At 38.9% G+C, this 24,477-nt stretch overlaps 1 protein-coding gene across 2 annotated transcripts in view; it reads left to right on the forward strand.

Annotated features, from left to right (window-relative positions):
- Positions 1 to 24,477, forward strand: part of TTLL11 (tubulin tyrosine ligase like 11) — a 101,614-nt gene that overhangs the window by 49,567 nt on the left and 27,570 nt on the right. The window contains exons 7-8 of one of the 2 annotated variants that reach the window (XM_072429602.1): positions 16,283 to 16,364; positions 16,876 to 16,964. The exons of the other annotated variant lie outside the window; for it this stretch is intronic. Of the exons in view, the coding sequence (XP_072285703.1) occupies positions 16,283 to 16,364; positions 16,876 to 16,964 (171 nt within the window). The remainder of the gene's footprint in view (positions 1 to 16,282; positions 16,365 to 16,875; positions 16,965 to 24,477) is intronic. 2 annotated transcript variants of the gene reach the window in all.

Raw genomic sequence — 24,477 nt, forward strand, 5'->3', positions numbered from 1 at the left:
GAACTGGGTTTTCAATATTGTTATATGCTTTGTTGAACATGGTAAATGTTTTTCTCTTTTATCTTTTTGGTGTCAGGTGGACAGTGCTTAGAACAAAATACAGTTTTTAGCCTCTTCCCCCAAGGTTGCTGTAAGATGCACTAAGCAGAACTGGTAGTTGCAGTCAAGTTAGGGTGAATCCAGCAATTATTTTGTACTATACAACTATGTGCTAGTAGCACTCCAATGGCAACCAGTAAGAAATGTTCTTTAGTGCACTCCAATGAAGAAAATATAAAATTGGAGACACCGTAATCTCATATTTTGAAGCTGTTTAAAAATGCCATTTTTCTCCCCTGCGCTATCCCAGGCCTCCTCTTCACACTGTTTTTCTATGCAAAACCCTCCATGCATCGTGAGGAGGTTATTAATTACCCTTCTGATAATCAGACACAGAGCATTGAGCCCCTCTAAACCCTCTAATAGATTGTTATTCAGTATTAGGAGGAGAAACAAATGAGGTCAGATCAGAGGGCACGATATTTCCATAGAACAGCGGAAAATGAAATGAGATTTTATTCCTGAGAGGATTCTGAAGGGCTGCAGAGAAATGACAGAGCGCACTTCCTTCAGCCAAAGGAAATCAAAAAAAAAGACAATGGAAAAGGACAGCTGTACTTGGGGGGAATAAATATATTATTATTTATTATTTATGTTTATTTTGTGAGTCACTTGCTGGCAGGTTTGTATGTTTCCCCTAGCTTTGCCCAATACCCAAATGATGTGGGGTTCCGGAGTGTGTGCCTGGTATCCTAATATATTTTATTCACAGGCTTTTATGTCAGCTATCTGTTACTCAAGGCTTTGTCTCTGTTGGTGAGGAGTTGACCAAATTTTAGTTAGTAGCTTACAAGAGCAGATTTTATGATTGTGGACTTACCATGGAAGGTGTTAAATACTGTGTTTCTTTGCTGCCTTTTCCCCGGATTAAAATACAGGACAAACCTGCTTAAATTGTTCCTCAATGTCCATGGATGTCCCTATTTCAAATCCATTCTTGCATTGTTGGGATTGTGTGGTTTAGCGGCAGCTTACATGCCCTGGGAGGTTTTGTTTGTTGTTGATGTTGTAATGATGTAGTTGATGGGTCGTGGTTTCAAAGTTGGATGGAATATTTAATGTTTGATTTATGCTTTTATTTGCCTTGATAATAGTGTGCTGTTCCCTACCAAAAGATTGGTCGTAAAATAAAGAAATGTTTTGTTGGACTTCATCAAATTCCTGTGAGTACCCTGGTGAGTGATAAACACTTAGACAAAACACAGGAATATATGGCAGGTCTATACCAATCTCCTGGCAACTCCTAAAACACAGTCAAGAATCTGTCCGGGATATATATTTGATGCGCGTTGGTACCATGTACCATTGCATCGTGGCTTTAAAGGCAGATTCCTTTGTTAGGACATCTTGTGGGGAAGCCAAGGGAGGGAGCATAAAGCCACCGTATGGAATAAAACTGCTTTCAGTTGGACCCATCTTGGGGCTGTGGTATCTGCGAATAGCGAGAAAATAGGAACTATCTGAGCTGCTTGATAATATTTTAGCACATTTGGGACTCCAAGACCACCTTGACACTTAATGGGCATACATGGTTTTTTGAGGCACCCTAGATTTTTTATCATTCCAAACAAACAAAAAAATTATTAATTGAAAAGCTTTTATCATATAGGTTGGCACCTGGACCTGGTAAGGTCCTAAAATAATATAGTATCTTTGGTAGCACGGTCATTTTGTCCAAATTTATTCTACCTAGCTAAGAGATTGGATGGGAACCCCATCTATTCAGTAATTGCTTCAGTTGTAGAAGTTTTGGAGGGTAGTTGGCAGACATGAGCATATCATAGGATTTGGTTATCTTAATTTCCAAATTCTCTAGATGATGAGGTGCCCAAGTAAAGTGAAAAGATTTTTTGTAGGGGAAAATATGATTGATCTGGTACATTCAACCCCAGCGCTACTGATTTCTTTTCATTTACTATTAAGCCCAATACTTTAGCGAATGATTTCAAGAGCTTTAGTACATTGGGAATAGACATCACTGGTTGAGACATTGGTAATATGTCATCTGCAAACAGGTTAAGTTTGTGCATGTGTTTGCCAATCTCTATACCATGTACCGAAGGGTTTTCCCGAATCAATTGCACTGGAGGTTCCATGGCCAAGATAAATAGTAGGTGACAAAGGACACCCCTGCCTTGTGCCTTGGCAAATAGCAAACTCTGAAGAATATATTGAAGAGTACCGCAACACTTTTGGAGTAAAGTGCCTGTATTCAGGCCATAAAATGTGACCAGCATCCCCACTTAGGTAATATATAAAACAAACAGTCCCATGAGATGGAATCAAAGGCCTTTTGTAAATCTAAGGCCAGAAGCACACCAGGAGTACGCCGCTGCCTCATAATATGAATTAGACTGACTACCTTCCTCATGCTATCAGATGCTTGTTGGTGTGGTACAAATCCCACTTGGTCTTTGTGGACTAGACATTCCAGAAATGTGTTAATTCTAATTGCCAGGATCTTGGTCAACAGTTTTATATCGACATTCAAAAGGGATATCGGTGTAAAATTGTTGGGATCCAAAGAGTCTTTGTTTGGCTTAGGAATCATATGTGAGCTAGAAGAGATGACATTGGATACTGGGGATGGGCCCTCAAGTGATTAAACAGTCTAAAGGCCAGTATTGTTGATTACTTCTTAAAGTACTGGGTGGAAAAGCCATCCGGTCCCGGCGATTTATTAATTTTTATTGATTTATTTGCTATTAGAGTTTTTTCCAGAGAAATATCAGACTCCATCAGTTCAGCCATTTGTTATGTTAGAGTGGGCAGAGTCAGGTTTGAAAAAAAGATTATCCGCTCTCTTAGTTCTAAAAGTGTAACGGGAACCATATAATTTGGAGATACATTTCTTGAATTCCTTACATATAGTCACTGGGTTGGCAGGTATTTCACCATTAGGGAGTTTCAATTTTATCAGTACTAAATGGAAGCTTCTGGGATTAAGTACTTTGGCTAACATCGTCCATCATTCAGGTTTATTTGCTCTTGTGTAAAAATTTTCCCTGGCCCATCGAATTTGCTTTTCCACTTGGAAATCCAAAAGAGCATTTAGCTCCATCCTGGTCTGCTGTGTCTCCTTTTATATAAAAGTTGTGGATGAGCTCCTTTTCACACTAGACTCCAGTGTTGCCAGCTTCCACTTTCCTCCAGACATCATGCAAATGGTATCTGGTCAATAGCTCTGAAAAAGCTGAAACCTAAGTATAATTTAAAGTAACTGGTGCAGGACCAGGTGAGGAAGAACAATCCAAATTTGAGCGATTATCATGTTGGAGTCACCTATAATCAGTAGGGTACCCCTCGCGTGCCTCTCTATCAAAGGAAAAAGATATTTAAAAAATTGTACTTGATGAGTGTTGGAGCATAGTAATTTACTAATGTCACATCTACGTCGTAATTTTTTCCTTAAAGGAGTATGTAGTGGCCTGTGGGGTCGGCCACAGTTCTACCTCACAGCTGAAAGGAATTGACCTATGAAATTCCAACAGTACCCCTCTTTTCTTTTCCTGAAAATTTGCCTGAAATACTTGCGGGTACTGCTTATGAAAGTACTTTGCAAATGAGGTCAAAGAAAACCTTGTCTCCTGGAGACCTAGTATGTGCACAGATAAAGCAGAATAACAATTACAAACTTTCCTTCTCTTGCTCTGGGAGTTTAAACCTTGCACATTCTGAGATACAATCTTCATGTTACTATGAGCCATATCGGAATCTATGCCAAATGTGCCATACCTGAATAGGAGGATCGTTCCAAGCCAAACACACCATGGTATATAACATATGCTTTTCATATGGTGGGCGGGAAATATAGGAGTAAACCACATGACCATAAACAAAACAAAACTTAGGGATACCTTCCCCATAAAACAACTCGCACCAATGGTGCACATACATCTGCCGAAGCAGAAAGTGGTTTTGTGCTTAGACAAAACCAATAAGTGGGGGTGCTTTACACTCCCGGGTGTGTGTGGCTGATGGTCAAAATTAATATCTTCAAGCATAGTACTAGCACAGTACTAGCTTGCAGAACTAAAGGTAAAGAAGTTGTGTTCACAGTACCAGGACATTACATGCCATAACATATAACAAAATATTATTATGATATGTCAATGTTAGAATCTGACCAATTTGTGATCTGAAACCTAAAATAGGGTTCATGTCCTATATTCTTTATAGTAAGTGAGCATATACTTAATATGAATAACACAAATCCAAATTAGATCTGCACCTTACATCTAAATGCTATAATCACATCTAGAGCTAATATAGGAAAATAATTGTGTTCGCTCTCACAAAAAAACTGTATGCCTTTCCATATAGCCAAGATTTTCTCTATTGACTATAGAAAGAGAGATGCGTTCATCTTCTCAAGAGACAGTATGCCTTCTCATATAACAAAGATATCCTCTCATATGCTAAAGCCTCTGTGTCTCTGACCACGGTAAAAAGAGGCCATCTTCGCCTCTTCTTATTGGTTCTTCTTCCTATGTCACCTGACCCAGGCACGAGATTGGGTGATGTAGATGGGGAAAAAATTGCTGATCTCACTGCGCATGCGTGAGATCGGAAATTTTTTTCCCTTTTTACGAAAAGGCTCCTTCTGCGCATGCCTGAGATGCTCGGGCATGCGCAGAAGAAGCACTCAGGAGCCTGCATGACATAGGTATCCCTGGAGGCTTTGCACTTCTATTCATTCTCGATCACCTAGGCGAGAATTAGGGGTGTTTAAAAAAAACGCTGTTGTAAAAAAGGCTGTTGCACTAAAAAAACAAAAAACAAACAAAAGAACAAAATTTTTACATAACATAAAAGGGTTGTCTACTCCCTTATGTAAAGTGAAAAAATTGAGTTTAAGGATGAAGATGCACCAAAAAATAAGTAAAAAGATATTACTTTCCCACATCTGCATAGATGATAGGTCTAGAATGGCCATCTGGCAAACCGCAAAATAGCTGGTTCTGTCAGCCAACCTAATGCCAATGCCTAGTGGCAACCTAATTTGTATTTATGGCAGACTGACATCATTTCTGTTTATTTCAAGACTTTGGAGAGATTGGACACATTGGAGAAAATACCCTTTTATCAATGAAGCTGGGTGATCCAGCAAATCTGTATTTGATCTGGTCCAGAACTGAAAACAACTGCTAGCAAATAGGTTTTTTGGATCATCCAACTTCACTGATGAAAGTGTATTCACTCCAGTCTTAGTGAGAAGGCTGGCAGAATCTTTGTATTTTAATATTTTTATTATTATTACACAGTATTTATTTAGCACCATCACATTACACTGCACTTTACAAAGTCCATAGTCATGTAACTAACTGACCCTCGAGCTGACATTCTAAAAAAAAAAATATTTAAATAATATAACAACAATCAATGTAATTTAACCACCTAGCCGTTAAGCCCGACCTTCGTTCGGGCAAAAAAAAACGGCTAGGATGGTTAACCCTGAGATTTTTCCCATCCATACTTACCTGGTCCCCCTGTGCTCATCCAGCGTCGTTTTCGTATTCCAGCGTCGTCCTCCGTCCAGCATCGTCCTTTGATCTCCCTCTCCAGCGTCGGGTGCCAGCGGGACCGGTAAGATGCCGGCCAGCATCTTGTGTTCCGCCGCCCGGCATCTTGTGTTCCGCCGCCCGGCCGGCTCTGACATCTCCGCCTGCTTTGACCTCTGCTTGGACTCTGACATCTCTGCCTGGACCTGGACATCACCGCCTGCCTGACCCCCCTGCCATGGCTTCAAGCTTTGTTTATGTAGTCATGTTTAAGCTGATTTTTGTGTTTTTCCTTTAATTTTATTAAAAGTAATTTTTTTTTTTAAATGATTGTGTGTTTCAAACATTTTTTATATTCATAATATCTACTAGAACCCCTGTTCGGACATATTTCTGTAAGTTACAGGTCTACAATTTAAAAGAAAAATTTCATGAAAAACAGTGGATCACTTTTGGTACAGAAATCTAGACCTCAGTGTAACGCTCAGGTGGTTAAAAATTTTATCAAATCAAAAACACTGAAATTTGTCCAAACAAGAGTGCAATATTATTAATAAATTTAAATAAATGTCTAGTAGACATCCCAGGTATGGTAAATTTTAAAACATGGTACTGCACAAAGTCCAACGTCACAATCAGGACAGTAGAACCTAGTTTCCTTTCGGATCTTCCTTTCACTGTCATCCCTCTTTGAGCAACAAACCACGTAGATCCTTGTAGGTGCTTTCTTTTTCTCAGTCGGCGAGTTGTAGTCTGTGAAGTGACGACCAGTCAGACGTTCCAGGTTAACTGCAACAGCACGACGTCTAGGTCTATTCACGGCCTATTCAGACTTGTTGAATATAGATCTACAGAGACTCGCTGATTTTATGGATTAATGTGACAGATCTGATTATTGCAGTTTTAGGGTCTTCATTATCCCCGGTGGAAGCCCATTTGGGCGAAATGCATCAGGATTAGACCCCGCTTTTTGACTTATTATCTATACGCAAGTTTGTGACTTTTTAGTCAGTTGTACAGTGTGGATATTTGACACCTTTGCTACCCAAAAGCTTTGTTTTATTCTTTATAAACTGTTTCATACATTTTTTGTATACTAATAAAAGTTGTAATTGTTTTAAACATTTTCATATACTCATCAATTGTTTCTTACATTATTACTTTCTTTGTGTCGTCAAAAAAAGCCTATCTTTCCATTTTTCCTTATGGTTTATTGAGTTTAGTCCAAATTGTGGACGATTAAGGCTTTGGCACTTATCCAAATAATTGGGAAAATATTACTGTATTACCAAATGAACAGTTAGCAACACTTAATGCATAAGTATTTCGAAGTGTAAAAGTTGTCGGTTGTGACACAATAGCCCTGGTTTAGCAATGGCTCAATGAGTGAGAGAACAGAAGATGTGAGAGAACAGATGATGTTGCCATTCCAAAGTTGCTGTATTTTGGGTTGAATTTTGTCCCTTTTCCAGTGTAAAGGACTGAATCCCATATGTAGCCAGTTGACGATTCGCACAGCATGTAGAATTTCAGCCAAATCGTGCTCTTTTTCATGGAATGTATTGCACCCAGCTGAGCCTCCCCTTGTAGGCTATTAGACTTTGGTCTATGCCAGGGGTCAGCAACCTTTACTATCAAAAGAGCCATTTTGCCTCCTCTTCCACTAAAGAAAAATCGTCTGGAGCCACAAAACATAACACAGTTTATAAACTTTTAAAAGTTTTATTATTTTTTTAATTTTACCTGTTACAACAAGTGTGCATGTGTAGCCCTACTTTGAAATAAATTAAACACTGAACTATGCCCCTAGAAGCCTCCAGCTTCTAACGTATCATCCTGTTACATTAGAAGCTGGAGGCTTCTAACGTAACAGGGTAGATTTTTTGGCTGGGCAGAGTTCTTTATGTTCTGACGATGCCTTAGCAATGAAATTTTAAGGGGTGTTAGCCACAGGTGTCCCTCATTTGCAACTTTAATTTTGTTCACCTGTACCCCCCAATCTTGAGTAATTGGGGTTCAGGTGCTAGAAGCCTCCAGCAATGTGTAACAGGGTAGAATATTTTGATGGGCAGAGTTCTTTATTTTCTGACGATGCCTTAGCGATTCAATTGTAGGTGGTGTTAGCCATAAGTGTCCCCCACTTGCACCTCTATTTTGGTCACCTGTACCGCCTCCCCCCCGTTCCAGAGAAATTGGGGTTCAGATGCTTCCAGCAATGTGTAACAGGGTAGATTTTTTTTGATAGGCAGAGTTTTTATGAAGTTTTAGGAGGTGTTAGCCACAGGTGTCCCCCACTTGCACCTCTATTTTGGTCACCTGTACCGCCTCCTCCCCCGTTCCAGAGAAATTGGGGTTCAGATGCTAGATGCTTCCAGCAATGTGTAACAGGGTTGATTTTTTTTGATAGGCAGAGTTTTTATGAAGTTTTAGGAGGTGTTAGCCACAGGTGTCCTGTACTTGCACCTCAAATTTTTTTCACCTGTACCCCCGTTTCCAGATAAATTGGGGTTTAGGTGCTAGAAGTTACACAATGTGTAACAGGGTAGGGGTTTTTTGATGGGTGGAGTTTTTAGGAGGTGTTAGCCACAGGTGTCCCCCACTTGCACCTCTAATTTTGTTCACCTGTACCCCCTTCCTGTTCCAGAGAAATTGGGGTTCATGTGCCTCCAGCAATGTGTAACGGTAGATTTTTTTGATGGGCATAGTTCTTTATGTTATTATGATAGCCTAACAATTAAATTTTAGGGGCTGTTAGTCACAGCTGGTAGATTTTTTTCATTAGAACACCGGATAGGGAATCCCCCTCCTCCGCAGTGTCTTGGGAGGAAGGACATCAGAGATCTCCCCTCGGCAGCCGAAGGGAGCCACAACAAGGAGGCTGAAGAGCCGCATGCGGCTCCGGAGCCGCAGGTTGCAGACCCCTGGTCTATGCTGTTGTCACTTTCTGGCACATAGGTCATTGGAAATTTGAGTCATTTGAGATACCTCCCAATTTTTTTTGAGTTTTGGTGCAGGATGGGTAGTTTCATCAAACTCTTCATTGTTGCCAAAGTGTAGATACTTCATGATCAGGATAAATCTGTATCTGGCATGACTGTGGCAAAGAATGGAGTGGCAATAATTTATTGGTAGACCAATACCACTTCTGCAGGGGTTTGCCTATCATTCCCTGAAGTATCACTAAGCCCAAAAATGGCCAAATGTTATCTTTGGTCACTGGTTCCCAATTTCTGCCTCTTGCAAACCTCAGTTGTGGAGCAGCTAATTGTTGTGCAGAGTTCCTGTTTGTCTCAGCAACTATTTTTTCAATAACCTCATCGGTCAGAAACAATTGCAGGTATGCCAAGGGGACATTGCTTTCAGCATCAATTTTCACACCAGGTGCGCCAGTAAATAAAAATCTTGGGGGCGCTGCCTGAGCCGCATCAAGATCAATGGAGCACCAAGTGTGCACATTACTGACCTCAAGTTCAGATTCGTTGCTGAGTTTACTTTCTCTGTCACTGTCTGATGACAAGTTTCCTGGTGTATCACTATCACTTGATTCCACAAGTGACTCCAAATCACTATCGCTGCTTTCTAGTTGTTCAAAAACAGCTTTTGCGCTGGCAAGACGCCTTTTGGATGCCATGGATGTGGTCATGTCTCCAGTAAGCAGTCAGGAACATTCAAGGTCGAAGATAAGTGTTCAAATGATGAAATTAGGAAATGATGAAAAGGTCAGGAAAAGTTCAAGCAAAGGTCAGATCAAGGTCAGGGCTAATAGTCCCACCGAGGATGTGATCCCACCGAGGATGTGATGCAGACACGGGCTGGGGACCAGAGGATCGAGGTGCGTAGGTAGGAGTAAAACAAGCAAAAATTACCTAGGACACTCAAGATATAAAAACTGATAAACCATAAGTCATGCCAATTGGTATTAATAACCCAACTCAATTAGGACTGGAAAACACATATGAGAAGGGGGGGAACTGGTAGAGGGGGAGGGGGGCAGAGACCTTCGCTCAGATTGTAATCATTATAGGTTATCTATGAGAGGAGTGATTGTCGAGTTGTTTTGTAATCAATCCATGGATTTCAGATCAGTTCAAATCTTTCCAATTTATCAGTGAGTATACTGGTCAGTTTGTCATTGACCATGATCCAGTTAACTTTTGCACCTATGGGTTTAAGTGGGATTAGCACACTGTTTCCAAGCTTTCACAAATGAAATTGGTGCCGCTGAAAGAATTATTCTGATTAGTTTTCTGGAGTAAGGAGGGAGGGGTTGATCTATTTTGCTAAACAGGGCTGATGCTGGAGATTTATCTATTTTATGTGAGGTAACATCCAAAATTAGTTTGAAGACTGCTGACCAGAAAGTTTGTGCCTTCGGACATGCCCACCAAATATGAAATTTGGTTGCTCCTTCCACGCAACCTCTGAAACATAATGGGGAGATTGTCGGTTTATATTTGGCTATGCAATCCGGAACTAAATACCATCGCAAGATTATCTTATATTTGGTTTTGACCAAACCAGAATTCGGAGAGATAGTGCCATGGATATTTCATTCCAATCTTCCCTTTCTCAACTCACACCCAGGTCATGTTCCTACTGTTCCATATATTTGAGTTTCGTAGTTGGAGCTGCTAACACAGCATAAAACAGTGAGATCTCACTTTTAGTGTCTGCTAAAGAGCGTCAGGAGCTTTTAAAAGACGTAGATCTATATAGAGGAGGAGACAATTTAAGTTTAGAACAAACAAGATTTAATTTGTATTTAAAGTATTCTCTAACTGGGAGTTCTTTTACTTACTAAATATTCAAAGCCAAACATCGCTCTTACATCTATTACCTCCTTTGTTTTAAATTCTTTAGCTATCCAACAACCAAGCTATCCCAGTTCTTTCCAGAGGAACACTTTGGGTTATCCCATAACGAGGTTAAAGGCAAATAGGGTGAAAATATTTGAGTCTGAGATCTTGATTTATTTCAAATTTTCAGGGAGTGAGTAAGAGATGGGCAGGATATAGCAGGTCTAGTCTTTTTCGAGATCCATAGCAGGACTGAATATGAAATCAGTTGCCATGCCAGACCTTTCACGTCAACCCACTGAGGCTTAGGGCCATTAACATTACATAATCAAATTTAGGCAAGTTGGGCTGCTCTATAATAATGAATGAGGTGGGAGACCCCAAACCCTTCATGAGTACGGGGCGCATAAAGAGTTGCCTTTTGTACTCCACTCTTCCAATTCCAGATAAACTGTAAGGTTTTTGTTTGTAAGTGATTCATTATGTGGGTTGGCACTGGAATCAGGAGCCTACATAATCTAGGAAGCATGTTCATTTAATGGTAGCTATCCACCCAAACCATGTCGGAGTTGATTTCATCCATCTTTTAAGATAAAAAAAATGGATTTGAGTATAGGTTCATAATTAGCTTGATAAAGAGTCTGATAAAAGGGAGTTAAACTACCTAGGTACTGGGGATGATTTTCCATCCCATTGGTATTTGTAGACGCTTTAAGGGTGTCAATTTGTTGGGTGGGGATATGTACATTGAGAGCTTGGGATTTTAATCCTGATATTTTTGCAAAATATCCCAGAACCTTGCAAATGATTAGGCAAAGTTTTGAGAGGAGAGGTAATGTACATTGGAACATTGTCCTGTCAGGATCTTTGAAACTTTGCAACAGCTTATAAAGATTGTCTACAAAACTTGTATACATTGATATATGGTGCCAAACGTAGTGTAAATAGATTCAAAGTATACATAAATGTGTAGCATAAACAATACTGTAGACTTTATGAGCATTATGGTAAGTAAGCATCTCCATGTATTGTATATTAGGTGAAAGTTACATTTTTCTCCAGAATGTCTGATTCTCTGTTGTTCGAGGTGAGCTGCTCCTCTTCATCCAGATGGAACCCGTCACCATGGCCCTGTCCACTATTTATTTGAAAGATGCACACAGGGAAGCCTGGATGTATTAAAGGCAAATAAATAAATGCATATCTGAAGATTTTTCGTGACTTGTACAAAAATACTGCTGTTAGAGTATAAAACAGGGATAATTAACACTTCTAATGACCCAAGATCTTTGTGATTGTCTACTTGAACTGGGCTGTTTTTCTGTATTTAGCACTTTATATTGTACTGCACAGCTCTGAAGAGTAAACAGCACAGGAGGTCTGCTAATTTCCGAGTTTTGCTCATATTTCAGGTTCGATGTTCTACAGATCACCTTGAGAGCATACGTAGGACTGGGGAAAAAGGCTACCGTATTTTTTGCCGTATAAGACGCACTTTTTCTTCCCCAAAACTTGGGGGGAAAAGTTAGTGCGTCCTATACGACAAATGTGTTAAAAAAAACATTTAAAATATTATACTCACCCGATACCCGATCCTGCGTGTGTCTAGTGATCAGAAGGGGAATACCGGTATGAATGGCACATGAGTGATCAGAAGGGAAATAATCTTTCAGAATCTTTTTTTCTAGATTTTCCTCCTTTAAAATTGGGTGCGTCTTATATTCCGGAGCGTCTTATACGGCGAAAAATACGGTACCTTAGTTGTTGAAGAACAACGGGAGCAGGACAAGGAGGGGGCTTTTTTTTTGTTTTTTTTTTCTGGAATGGAGACCAACTATGGCTGAGGGATAAAGATTTAGATTGGCAATAATTGTGCTGCCTAACCTAACAGCAGCAGACAATCTCTGAGTGGGCCTTCTCAGGGGGAGTCCAACAGCTGGTTTGGGTTTTACCCAGTCAGTTGTTAGTTTTACCTAAGAGAAGCTAAGGCCAGGCTAATGCTCCACTTTTCATGATTATGTGCATGTGCAGTCACCCACTCAAAAAGACTGTTTGTTTAGTGTTCAGATTATATGGATTATACTTTTATATAAGTATTTACCCTATCTGACCTGGCTGCTTGTGTCTTTAAACTGGTGATCCTTGAAAGTTCTTCTTACTGTCTTGTTCATATACAAAGCCTTATATACCCAATTATTTAAGTCTCTCACAGCCACCAATCAGATTTTTTATTAATTGCTTTAACAGTTTTATTGTAGTAGGTGGTACGGGAAACAAAGAGAAAGTTACAATTCATGGGCTTCAAAAAGTACAACTCTGTTGACCATCTTAGAATAGTTATGTGGTGATACTTCCCCTACGTCCTAGATTGTAAACTCTTCAGGGCAGGGTCCTCTCCTCCTTCTGTGTCACTGTCTGTATCTGTTTGTCATTTGCAACTCCTGCTGCGTAATATGTTGGTGCTATATAAATCCTGTTTAATTATTATATTGTGCTAGGGATTACACAAAACTCAGAATAGAATGACTCTTGAAGTGTGATTACTGACCTTCTTTTTTTAAAAGAATGCTAGTTCATCAGCTGTTCTTGATTTAGTTACTTTTAAGTCACAAACCCAAAACAATTATGGCAAAAAATTATCCGTCATTCCAGTCTAGTGATTTAGACAGCACTGAGACCAAAGCATAAAAAGGAAAGCCAAGCAATCAGAATGACAAGAGACCCTTTAAGGTAAATTGAGTGCACTATGACTTTTAAATTGGTAGCTCACGGAATATCACTGAATATACTGGATATCCTAGATTTAGACTGGGATGATTTTATGTTAGAAGATAACTGTCAGTTTGCTAAATTCGATGAACAGAGGAGTAAAGTTTTAATACAAAAGTTTAATCATCTTTTTGAAAGAAAGTCTGTCTTGTATTGGCATGCAAAATTTCTGTAAAAATGTAAAGTTGAAAGATGCAACCCTCTTGGTTTGCGTATTCAATTATTCCAAACATAAAAATCCAGAGGTTCTTAAAAACTATTGGGAGTCTGCTCAGTTAATCCTGATTAACTACTACAAGAATGAATTAGCTAATTTAAATCAGGAGGTATCTAATATGTATACTCAAATCATAAACATCATTAAATCGGACCCTTTCAAGGAAAGATATGCTTCCCCGAAATTACACCTTGAAAGATTTATTATGGATATATTTAACAAGAAGGAAACCAAATTTCAAAAAGATAAGTGGGCCTTTACAAAAAAGAGAGCTTATAAATGGCCATCCAATACATCCTTTCCTTCCTCGCAATCTGCTCCTCCCCCGCCTCCACCCAAATCACGTCAAGACTTCACGCAAACCTTTGGCACATCCCACCCCCCGACTTCCACTTCACCTAATTCACCCATACCCAAACCACACTTTACCACAAACAGTGGCTTAGATTGATCACAAACCAGTCAATTCAACCTCCTACCCCCCTCAAATACCCACCCCCACCAACACATTTTCATTACCTCACCACTAATATTACATCAGCACCTAACTTACACCAAGGCACAAAGAGGCTAGTGAGTGATCCTAGTCCCACTTCACTAGTGAATCCTAAGAGAAAACCTTCCATCTCTACTTCACTTTCCTTAACCTCCATTCCTACTCTGTCTCACCAACAGTTCACGCTGTCTTCTCACCAGTCATTGGAATCTTTTTAGCCACCTATTTAGTACCGCATCATCATCGTCCATTTCTTCTCGTCCAATTTCCTTTTTCCTTCTTTTACCTTTAACCATTCCTCCAGCATGTGCATCCCTCTTGGGAGCCATCCCCAAAACCACTCAGGCTTTTTAAGATCTTCACCCCCCACCCATACTCCCACAGTCAACATAGTAGGCCCTATAGACATATATCTCAAGAAGATGTCCATTTAAATCCTTAAAGAGATATATAGATGACATTCTGATTGTCTGGATCGGACCAGAGTCTGACCTTCCCATTTTTCCCAATAAACTACAGATTAATGAGTACAATTTCAAAATCACTATGTTTTTAGGTAACCAGCAGGTACCTTTCTTGGACACCTACAACCTTGGACACCTACAACCTTGGTGTACAAACTACACTTTACAGAAAGGATACCGCTGGTAACACCATTTTACACATGCAGAGTGCCCATCCCTGCCCCTTAAGAAGAGTATTCTTCTAAGTCAGTACCTTAGAATAAAATGTAACTATACTAACTTGGGGGATTTCAAAGTCGAATCAAAGGCATTAGTAGCTAGATTACGGAAAAGAGGTTATAGCAAGGAAATTTTAAGGCAATCTTATCAACAAGCTCTACAGTGTAAGTCCCTAATCTCCCAAAACCTACAACCACTGACACAAAAGTTAGGGTCATTACCACATTTCATGGACAACAGACACAAGTCCAAAACATTCTTAAAAAGCAATGGCATCTTTTATTAGGCGATTCAAAAACTTCTAAATTTATTAGTTCCCAACCTAGTCTCACATATAGGAAAGCAACATCTTTAAAAGAATCCTTAATACATAGTCACCATTCTGCTTCATCAGGTTCTAATATCTCCACCTTTACCTTAGGCATGAATAGATGAGGACATTGCTTCCAATGTCCCTGGTAGAACAAACAGAAAGAATTTGTTCTCCCAAATATGCATTGGCACTGCATTAGACACCACATCAATTGTACTACTGTAGGTATTATCCATTTGATCACTTGTATCTGCGGTAAGTTCTATATCAGAAAAACTATGAGGGTGTTTCATAAACGTATTTATGAACACCTCTATTCCATTAACACTGGAAAAATGGTCACGCCAATCAGTCATCACGTGGCTGCCAAACATAATTTCAATACTCAAGCCATCTCCTTTTCAGCTCTAGAAAGGGTCTTCCCCAACCTGAGGGTAGGTGACTTTGACAAGGCCCTTTTAAAAGCAGTGTCCAAATGGATCTATAACTTTAATGCCTTAGTACCCCCCGGCTTGAATGACATGATGTCATTTAAACCTTTTCTCTAATATGCCTACCTAGCCATTTATGCCGCAGTGAACCCCGCAAAAAATCCTTTATCTTACCTTAACTTATCTTCTTCTTGTTCCTTTTTACTTATCACAAGTTACATTTTAACTGCTGAACTGTGATGTTCTCTTTACACTCTTCAATGGTTTTCAAAAGTTAAATTCTAATAAGTGTTTTGAACATTTTGGTTTTTTATTATCACAAAATTGCTTTATTTTCTACATAAATGTAAAGAGATATCGGTTTCTGCCTTTGATGGATTTACATATACATTTTTCTCCTTTTTTTTCTTCTTTCCTTCTTCTCCTTTCTTTTGTTAACTTATTTTGTATCCTTTGGTTTGTAGTAATCATGAAGTAGATTTTCACTTACCTGATATTCCATCTACTTGTTTATGTTTATTACATCTTTACATATTTTGTATCTTACAATATCCACACAACAATTAACATTTTTTTTTTAATAAAGTTAAATATTTCATTTTTTACCCCTCTGCATGAATTACAAGGACCCAGTAAATGGGAGGTGTTCCCCCATTATATCTCTAGGTGCCAGAACCCATGCAGAGACTAATTATTTCTCTCCGCTCTCTACACTTGAGTGGGGAGTATGACGCATCTGCCCAGCACACTCCCGTCTTGTTTTGGGCGGAAGTGGCGTCCTACAGTTCTTAAGAAACTCACTTCTGCCATTCCTTGGGTGGAAACGACACGCCGACTGCCTTATTTACCTCAGGGACCAAGGAGATGTCTGTTCTCTTTGGTTACCTATAATTGAGCGCAAGCACAGTTCATTCTTACGCTTGTGTTGCTTGGTATTTGGAATTTTACATCCCCTTCCTTTATTCTCTCTATTTAAGCACGTCCTGCAAGCGGCACCATCCCTTCGTGCTTGGAGGCGTGCCGACAGGCTATTTCCTGGTTCCTTTCACATCTTCTCCAGTAAGTTGCTTCATCCTTTTTGTGCTTGCGAGTGTATACCTACTTGGTTGAATAACATTGAATAACAGAAACTTGGTTTCTCATTCCTTGTCATTTTATTTTCTTCTTTTGTAACTCCTGTCAATGGTTCTTTTTCATCTGTTCAAATGTTTGTAGATAATATCTATTGGATGCCCTATCCTGAGCAAAGTGAATTCTCTAAGTATTACCTGTGTATTTTACACAACCCTTTTCACGTAAGCACCTGTTTATGGATTATTCAATTACCTTTAATCCATAATTTTCTGATGGTATTGAATACACTGATGTTATTGTCCATTTGTTTTTGTTATTATTATTATTTTTATTTTCGTTTCTATTTTTATTTTTGCAGTTATTCTTATGTCTACCACTTTAGTGTTTTTTTTATTTATACCAATTCTCTTTTTTGTTTTATCATTTTTCTTCTTTTTTTCTTTTTTTGTGTCATGGATCAGTTATTATTTTATGATTAAGCCTTTCTTTCTAATAGATTCTTAGGTATTTGATACCTCCTGTTTTCTATGTATCCAATTCGCCTCCATCTCCACTATTGATCATTCCTAAGATATACAATTATATGTAAGTATCATTTTGGAATTTTTAGTTTATACCTCTAACTAACTTTATTACTTATTTGTATATGACGTTTCTTGAAAATGGGAAACCCATATCTCTGAAGTTTTTTGCATTATATACTGTTTCATATGTTTTTCAAATATTTATATATCTTTTGGTCTGTCTTTGTGATCTTGAAACTAATTATGGAGGTCAACTATGTATAATAATTCAGCTGAAAACTATGCTTTGATACTCATGCAATTTAATGTTTTGTACAATGTATATTAATCCAGCTGAAATCTATGCTTTCATTATTATGTGCCTAATGTTTTTTATAATCTCTCTATTCCTAATGATGTTACTCAGTTTTCCCCTGATGAAGCCCTTTGAGGAGCGAAACGTGTCAGGATTGAGTTACAGCTTATCATTCCCACTAAGATCTATCTAAAATTTGGGATCTTTTGGCTGTATAATTTTTTTAATTGATTTTATGAATACATGTTTGTTCGCCATGAGCATGTGACATACTTTTTATTGTTGATAATCTAAATAAAATGTAAGCTAAATACATTGGTGCCATACAAAAGAGCATTCTTTCTCTCATACTCTTTCTAATTTTGCTCACTGAATGTTTTAACTTGTTGCCTGGGACTGCTTTTTAACAAGTTCACTGATGTTTTTATGGGGTGTGTAAGTCCAGCCCCTGTCTTGTATTGATACCGAATGCAGATAGGATCAGTCATAATGATAATGTGCCTTTAGAGAAGAGGCAAGGATGATGGCTTTTTGAAGTTGAGGAAGCAGGGTTGAGGCAAAATATTTCAAATTCTTATTCATATTTGATACTTGCTAGGGCATCCTTTTACTAATTTCCACCTGAATACACAAAAAATAAAAATCTATTGGCTACCTATATGTAGGTTCCCATCTGCATTATCAGACATTGTCTATCTGATGCCTTTGTAGATGTTGTAAAGCTAAGCTATCCTTCTTTAGTTGTCTTTATCATTCTGTACATTAGCTATATTAGCAGCACTGGAAAGATTGACAATTCCCCTTCTATATCTAAAGCAAGCATTTTCCCTTCCAAACTCTATTGAGCTGCCAGTTCCTGCGTAGTGAAAAGCTGCTGTGCTTTTCTGACATTTCTGTTGCTTGATTGTACCTAAAGGGGATTGTAGACGTTCACAATAATTTAAAGAATGCCTGAGAAAAAAAATAAAATTTTGCAGGGGATGTATAAATATTGTAGCCGGGATTTGTCTACAGTAAAATATATTCGGTAAGGAGAAAAATGGCACTAACTCTCTGTGAACACATCCTGGCGGTGTCTTCTGATCCATCCATCACCAACAGCTTAAGGCTCCAAGAAACATCAGCACAGACAGATGTTGAATTTGTGATGCGATTAGAAATATCTATTTTCATTAAGTATAAATTAACTTAATTACCAGGTATGGGATAAAAAGTACAGACTGCTTTCCCTGCAGCACTCATTAAGAATAAACTTTTTCTAAAACTGCTACAGGATTCTAAATGGCTTGCTTTTGCGTTGACCTACAAGGCCATTTGGTGGCCAGCTAGTCTCATAACGTGTGTTTCTGACTTTTCTGACAGACAGATGTGAGGACTGTGATGAAAGTTAGATTCCCTGTTTTTATTTTCCTATAAGTTATTTTCTCCCTCCAATGTTTACCGCAGTTATCCAGAGACACCAAGAAATCTTTAACAGGGATGTATAGCAGGTCCCTTAGTCTATATGCAAGATTGAAAGATTAATCACTTGCATTTCCCATTGTTCTCAAGCTCATTAAATATGTTGCATTTTTTTCTAGGAGATAACAAGTCGTAATGTGTTATCACTGTAAAATGTGTACTGTAAAAACTTGTTCACACTCCTAATGTTTGAAGCTGACAGAAAAAATGCTACAAAAATGTAGATGCAAGAAAACATGTAATTCTTTATTTCTTTAATGAGATAATTTTTGTGCCCCACCTTTAAATGATTTAATGCTTAGTTCATTGAGTATATGCCTACCTCTGTAATAAAGGCAGGTCAGAAAATCTACAAATTGTTTAATTATGAAAGTCCAGAGTCTGAAATTCTCCCTTGTTTCCAAAACAAAAGGTCCAGGGTTTGCTATTTTTTTTAAAGAACTGTCTGCATAAGTGATAGAATAACTTATAGAGGGCTTTAAGAGAGGTCTTCCAGAGAGCTATGCAATAGCAGTTTTAGTTCATTGAAGTTTATGGTGTTGTTTCAGGCAGTCTATTTAGTGGGCTGAACATAGTTTAACTCTTAAATTCTGGTCCTAAAGTGGTATAATTGGTGTCAGTGACTGCAGTTAAAAACCCACAGCACTGGTGTCAGTGACTATAGAAATAACCACCAGCAGTGATGTTATTCAGAACAATACTAGGCCCCAGCATTGCTATAAGTGACCACAGTAAAACCCCAAGCATTTGTGTCCCTGAATGAAATATACCTCCTAGCACTGATATTGGTAAATAGTTATGACCCTGAGCATTGGCATTAGTGAATACAAAAAACGTTTGTATCAGTGGATGCAATAAATGCCCCCAACATTGCTGCCTGTAATCTGATAGTAGTCCCCAGCATTGATATCAGTGTCCACAAAAACAACCCCCAGCGTTAGTCAGTCTTTGTATTAGTACCACCACCCTCCAACATAAGAGCAGTGAGACTAATTACCAGACAAAGCCTATAGGAATTCAGTGTCATTCATGAGTTACCCCAATTTGCTGCTCTGAACTAGCTTTATTTCTTACCTGCGCATCTTTAAGTGAAATTTTCTCACCTTTCCCACTTTTGGAAGGTTGCTGCACAAAATTCAAGATGCAGGAGGCACAAATAGATAATAGAAAAACTTTTGAATTTATTATAATTTGCAAAATAAGAAGCCTAATTTGTATATATTTGGGTCAGTAATTTGCTGCTAAATGTCCCTCTATGTATCCTAAATTTATTATCCTGGTAATTCCTGAACAGTTTACACAGGAGATACTTCAAGAACCTGTGCATGTTGGGAGGATGCAGGGTAACGCATCAGATGAGAGAGAGCTGCAGGGATTCCACTACTTTGTGTTGGAGGGTTCTACTGGTGAACTACATTTGTCTTTTTATTGTTTGTTTACTTTTGTTTTCCTCTTCCTTGGTACAAATCAGTTTTACATATGGTGGAAAATTCCAGAAGTATTATCTCTGTCTTGTACAAACATCCAAAGGCAGAGATTAAACAAAGGAAAATATTGACTCTGGTGTTTGTTTAATAAACAATTTGACTTTGCACAATTTGAGTAGAATTGAAGAAGGATTGTAACTTTATTCTGTACAAAACCATTAAAGGGAAAGCAGGAAGACCACATCAACAATGGCGGCTCTGTATTTCTGTCCTAACAAGTTCTGTGTTATTGTGATGTCGGATCTGCTCCCACAATCCCAGAATGATGGTAATTAATTTAAAACTTTCACAAAATTAAAAAAAAATCCTTAAACTGTGAAAAGCCCTCGATCTATCCACAAACCAAAACCAGCAAGTTCTGCGCTCTCAGCTTCCCTCTTCTTTCTGACATATAGTTCATCTCCACCATCTTCTTTCTTCCTGTCTCTTCTTCATGTCACCAGACTCACACTCCACAGGTGGGAGAACGGGTGACCTGTCTTTCTCCAAATGTAAAAAAAAGAGCTGCATTACAGAAAAGCCCCTTGGTGACCCATGTCTGATTTTTGCTAGCCATTTTTTTTTCTTTTCTTTCTTTTTTTTTTTGTTATTAAAAGGCACTTGTGTCCACACACATGTAATCACTAATAATGAAGAGGAGTGAAAGGTCTGAATTACCTGCTACCAGGATGTGCCACAATTCTTCTCAGCAGCTCAGCTGGTGTTTTTATTGTAGGGCAAGTGCTGTAAAAAGAAAACTATTTGTAAATGGTTGCAGAAAGTCTTTACCAGTGATGCCATTTGCATTTGCCTTCCTAATTCACTTAGGAGTTAAAGGATATCTAAACTATCTAAAAGGATATCTAAACCCAGGAACAAACATGTGACGTAGCTTTTCAGTACTAAATGTGGTTGCTGCATTGGATTATTTGTACGTGCAATTAACACGCTTTCTATGTTGGGGTGACAATAGTTTTCCCCCGTATATGGAAATGTACCATTGTACACCAGGACTACAAACCAATTCTCTCTTATCTTTTCTCCAGAGCAGAGCAGTTCTATAAATCCAGAGATAACTGGGAACAATTTAAGTTAGAAGCGTGAGCACAGAGGACAGTACATTATTACCTGACAAGTTATCTGTCAGAATCAACAAGTTTGTTGTTTGCACCTATTGATTAGATATGACAAGTTGGAAGCTGAATTGATAGTGATCTCTGATGTTCTTAGGAAACATCCCACTGATCGAAATAGATAATTATTTCTTAAAACTAAGACGGATTTAAATTTGTGCCTTGCTGAACGCAGCATCAGGTGGACACAACATAAATTCTGCACTAATAGTAATAAATGCTACTTTATTAATGAGAGCCGGGATCCTTTCATTAATCATTGTCCCAGGCATACAATGTTTAATTTCCATAAAGTTTAATACTGAGGTCTTCCATGCATGTGCATGGGTCTGCTTGGTAGCCATAAAAATATGAGAGATAAGGACAGATGACTTTCTATCAACATGAGGAATTGGAATAAGAAACAACGCATGTCGTGGATGTTTAGTTAAATGAATCCCCAGTGCAGTCTAAATCATGTGATAGACTCTTATCCACAATCTAGACACTTTGGGACAAAGCCACCATATTTGGCCCATAGAACTTTTAACGGTGCAGCCCCTAAAACAATTCGGAGACACAGAGGGGAATGCGTGTGCTATTCTAGCAGGAGTAAAGTACCATTTCATTAGAACCCTAAAAGAATTTTCCAGTGCAAGCATGTTTCTAGAAGATTTGGGTATGGCTAACCACAAATTTAGAGCATCCTCTTCAGAAAAAACTATAGAGAGTTCCCTTTCCCAAACTGATAAATAGGGCAACGTTTTTTTAAACTCTGCATCAACAATAGATGCGTATAAAACGAGATGGCCCCCACCGAAACTGGATTATCTCTGCATACACGTTCAAAAACCGTAATAGTTAAAGAGGGCTGTAGGCTACCAAGCAGACCATTGATAAAATGCCGAATTTGCAAATAGTGGAGAAAATCCTGTGAGGGAATATCATACTTTAAATAACTAAAAGAATACACCCCTGGGTTGGAAATCATAGAACCCACTGTATTAAGGTTTTACCCAATCCACCATACAAAGCTGGGGTTATCAGTTAGGAAGGATGAAAAAAGGGCGTTATCAAATAACTCCATTAAAGGACAATGACCACTAATAAGCTTAGCCTTGTACCTAATTACATCCCAAACCCATACCATATGCAGCAAAAATGGGCTCATATTCTTAGCTCTAAGCAATGGAAGGATCCAAAATAAATTTGCCACAGAACCGTAGGGAACAGAGGTCAATTCAATGACCACCCATAGCGGACAGTCCCTATTATAAATAGAGATGAAAGGAGCCAATTAAGAGGCTGTATAATAAGAGTAAAGATGAGGTACAATTTGGAACTAAAAAGTACATGCTTGCCAATACGGCGGGGTCCAGACTTCCATATAAACCACAGCACTTTTCTTTGAAGAGTCTGACAAATCCCTAAAGGAAAAGATATAGGGATAACCCACATATATTAGAACATTTTTGGCAAGAATGTCATCTTAATGGCATTGATGCGCCCAAACCATGATAGGTTTGGCATATCCCAGGACTGCAGAAGTTGACAAAGTGACTTTATTAGAGGTACGTAGTACAAACCGTTGCCCTTTTTGTGGCTTTATACAAAATGCCATAATCCGCAACGATCTGAACACCTAAATAAAGCAGCTGTTGAACCCATTTTTATGGAACGTTAGTCCCAAGTATTTCCATATCGACAGAAGTTAGGGAAACGTTCAACACCAGTGACTTAGTAGGGTTGACTTTAAGCCCCGAAATCTCCTCAAAACTCGCAAAACTACTAATGATTGACGGCAACATCACGTGAGGAGTGGTTATATATAACAAAATATCGTTTGCAAAAAGCGTTATTTCATAAATATATTGCAAGATTTTGAAACCTGAAACTTCGGTGCTTTATTTAATCAGTGCTACAAGTGGTTCTAACGCCAATACAAAAAGTAGTTGTCACAGCTCCACAAGGCAAAGTGGTGGACCCACTGTGTCACCCACCCTGGTGGGTGTAAATGCATGGGGTGCAGGGTCTAAGCAGTAGTTTGGTCTTCTCCAGAGCCTCTAGAGGTGAGGATGTTGTGAGGTAAGCTACTGCCAGGTTTCGGTCCCTGTGCCCGCCAAGGCAGGTGACCGCCAACAAGCAGGGACTGAAGCGTAGTACAAAAGAGAAATCCAGGAGGGTAGTCAGACAAGCCAAAAGGTCAGGAAACAGGCAATAGGTCAGGATGGGCAGCAAGCAGGAGTAGTCAGGAACGAGCCAGGGTCGGTCACAGAGAATCAGGAACAATCAGAGATAAACAACAGTAACCTGGAAACAGAGCCAAAGAACTTCTTGTTCAGGCAACTTCCTGTTGCCAGGTCACTTCCTTAAGAAGAGAAGATGGGCGTGGATCAAGAGAGCCGCAAACATGAATCTCACCAGCGCTGTTGCTGGGATGGTCTCAGGTGGTATTTAGATGTTGGCCTGCAGAGGGAGCGCGTCTGTGGTTTACTCTGGTTCTCTGCCAGCTGACTTGGAGCAGGAAGTAAACAGAGTACTGGATCCAGAGACAGAGATGGTGCTGGCAGCAGGGGGCTGCAGGGAAGGTGAGCAAGAAGGAGGCATAGGTGACCAGGACTTGCGGGAATCTGTGACAGTAGTGGGAATAGGGGGCACCCCTGCCTACTGCCTTGAGTATTGGCAAAAGGATTATTATTATTATTATTATTATTAAACAGGATTTATATAGCACCAACATATTACGCAGCGCTGTACATTAAATAGGGATTGCAAATGACAGACTAATACAGATTTGCAATCCCTATTTAATGTACAGCGCTGCGTAATATGTTGGCGCTATATAAATCCTGTTTATTAATAATAATAATAATAATAATAATAATGGGAGATATGTAGTGGTGGTTTTAATTGACAGAAGAAGACGGGTAGGCAAGTTTGAAAAAATGGGTTTTGAGCGCTCTTAGATTAGATTTTTAACCACAATAGCTCACCGATGCTGTAGGATTTGAATATATAGTCTTTATCCAAGAAAAAATATCCATCCCTAAGTTCCATTTAGACAGAGCTAAATTAAGGTACTGCCAGAATATAAAGTCGAAAGCCTTGTTCATATCAAGAGATAGGAGCATTAACTTCTGACTAGACCTCCTGGCCAAGTAGTTAACCAAAATCGTTTGGCGGATACTATCAGATGCCTGGCGTCCGGGTATTAAGCCTACTTGATCCTTATGGATCACA

The sequence above is a fragment of the Pyxicephalus adspersus genome, chromosome Z, assembly GCF_032062135.1.
Source record: "Pyxicephalus adspersus chromosome Z, UCB_Pads_2.0, whole genome shotgun sequence".
NCBI lineage: Eukaryota > Metazoa > Chordata > Amphibia > Anura > Pyxicephalidae > Pyxicephalus > Pyxicephalus adspersus.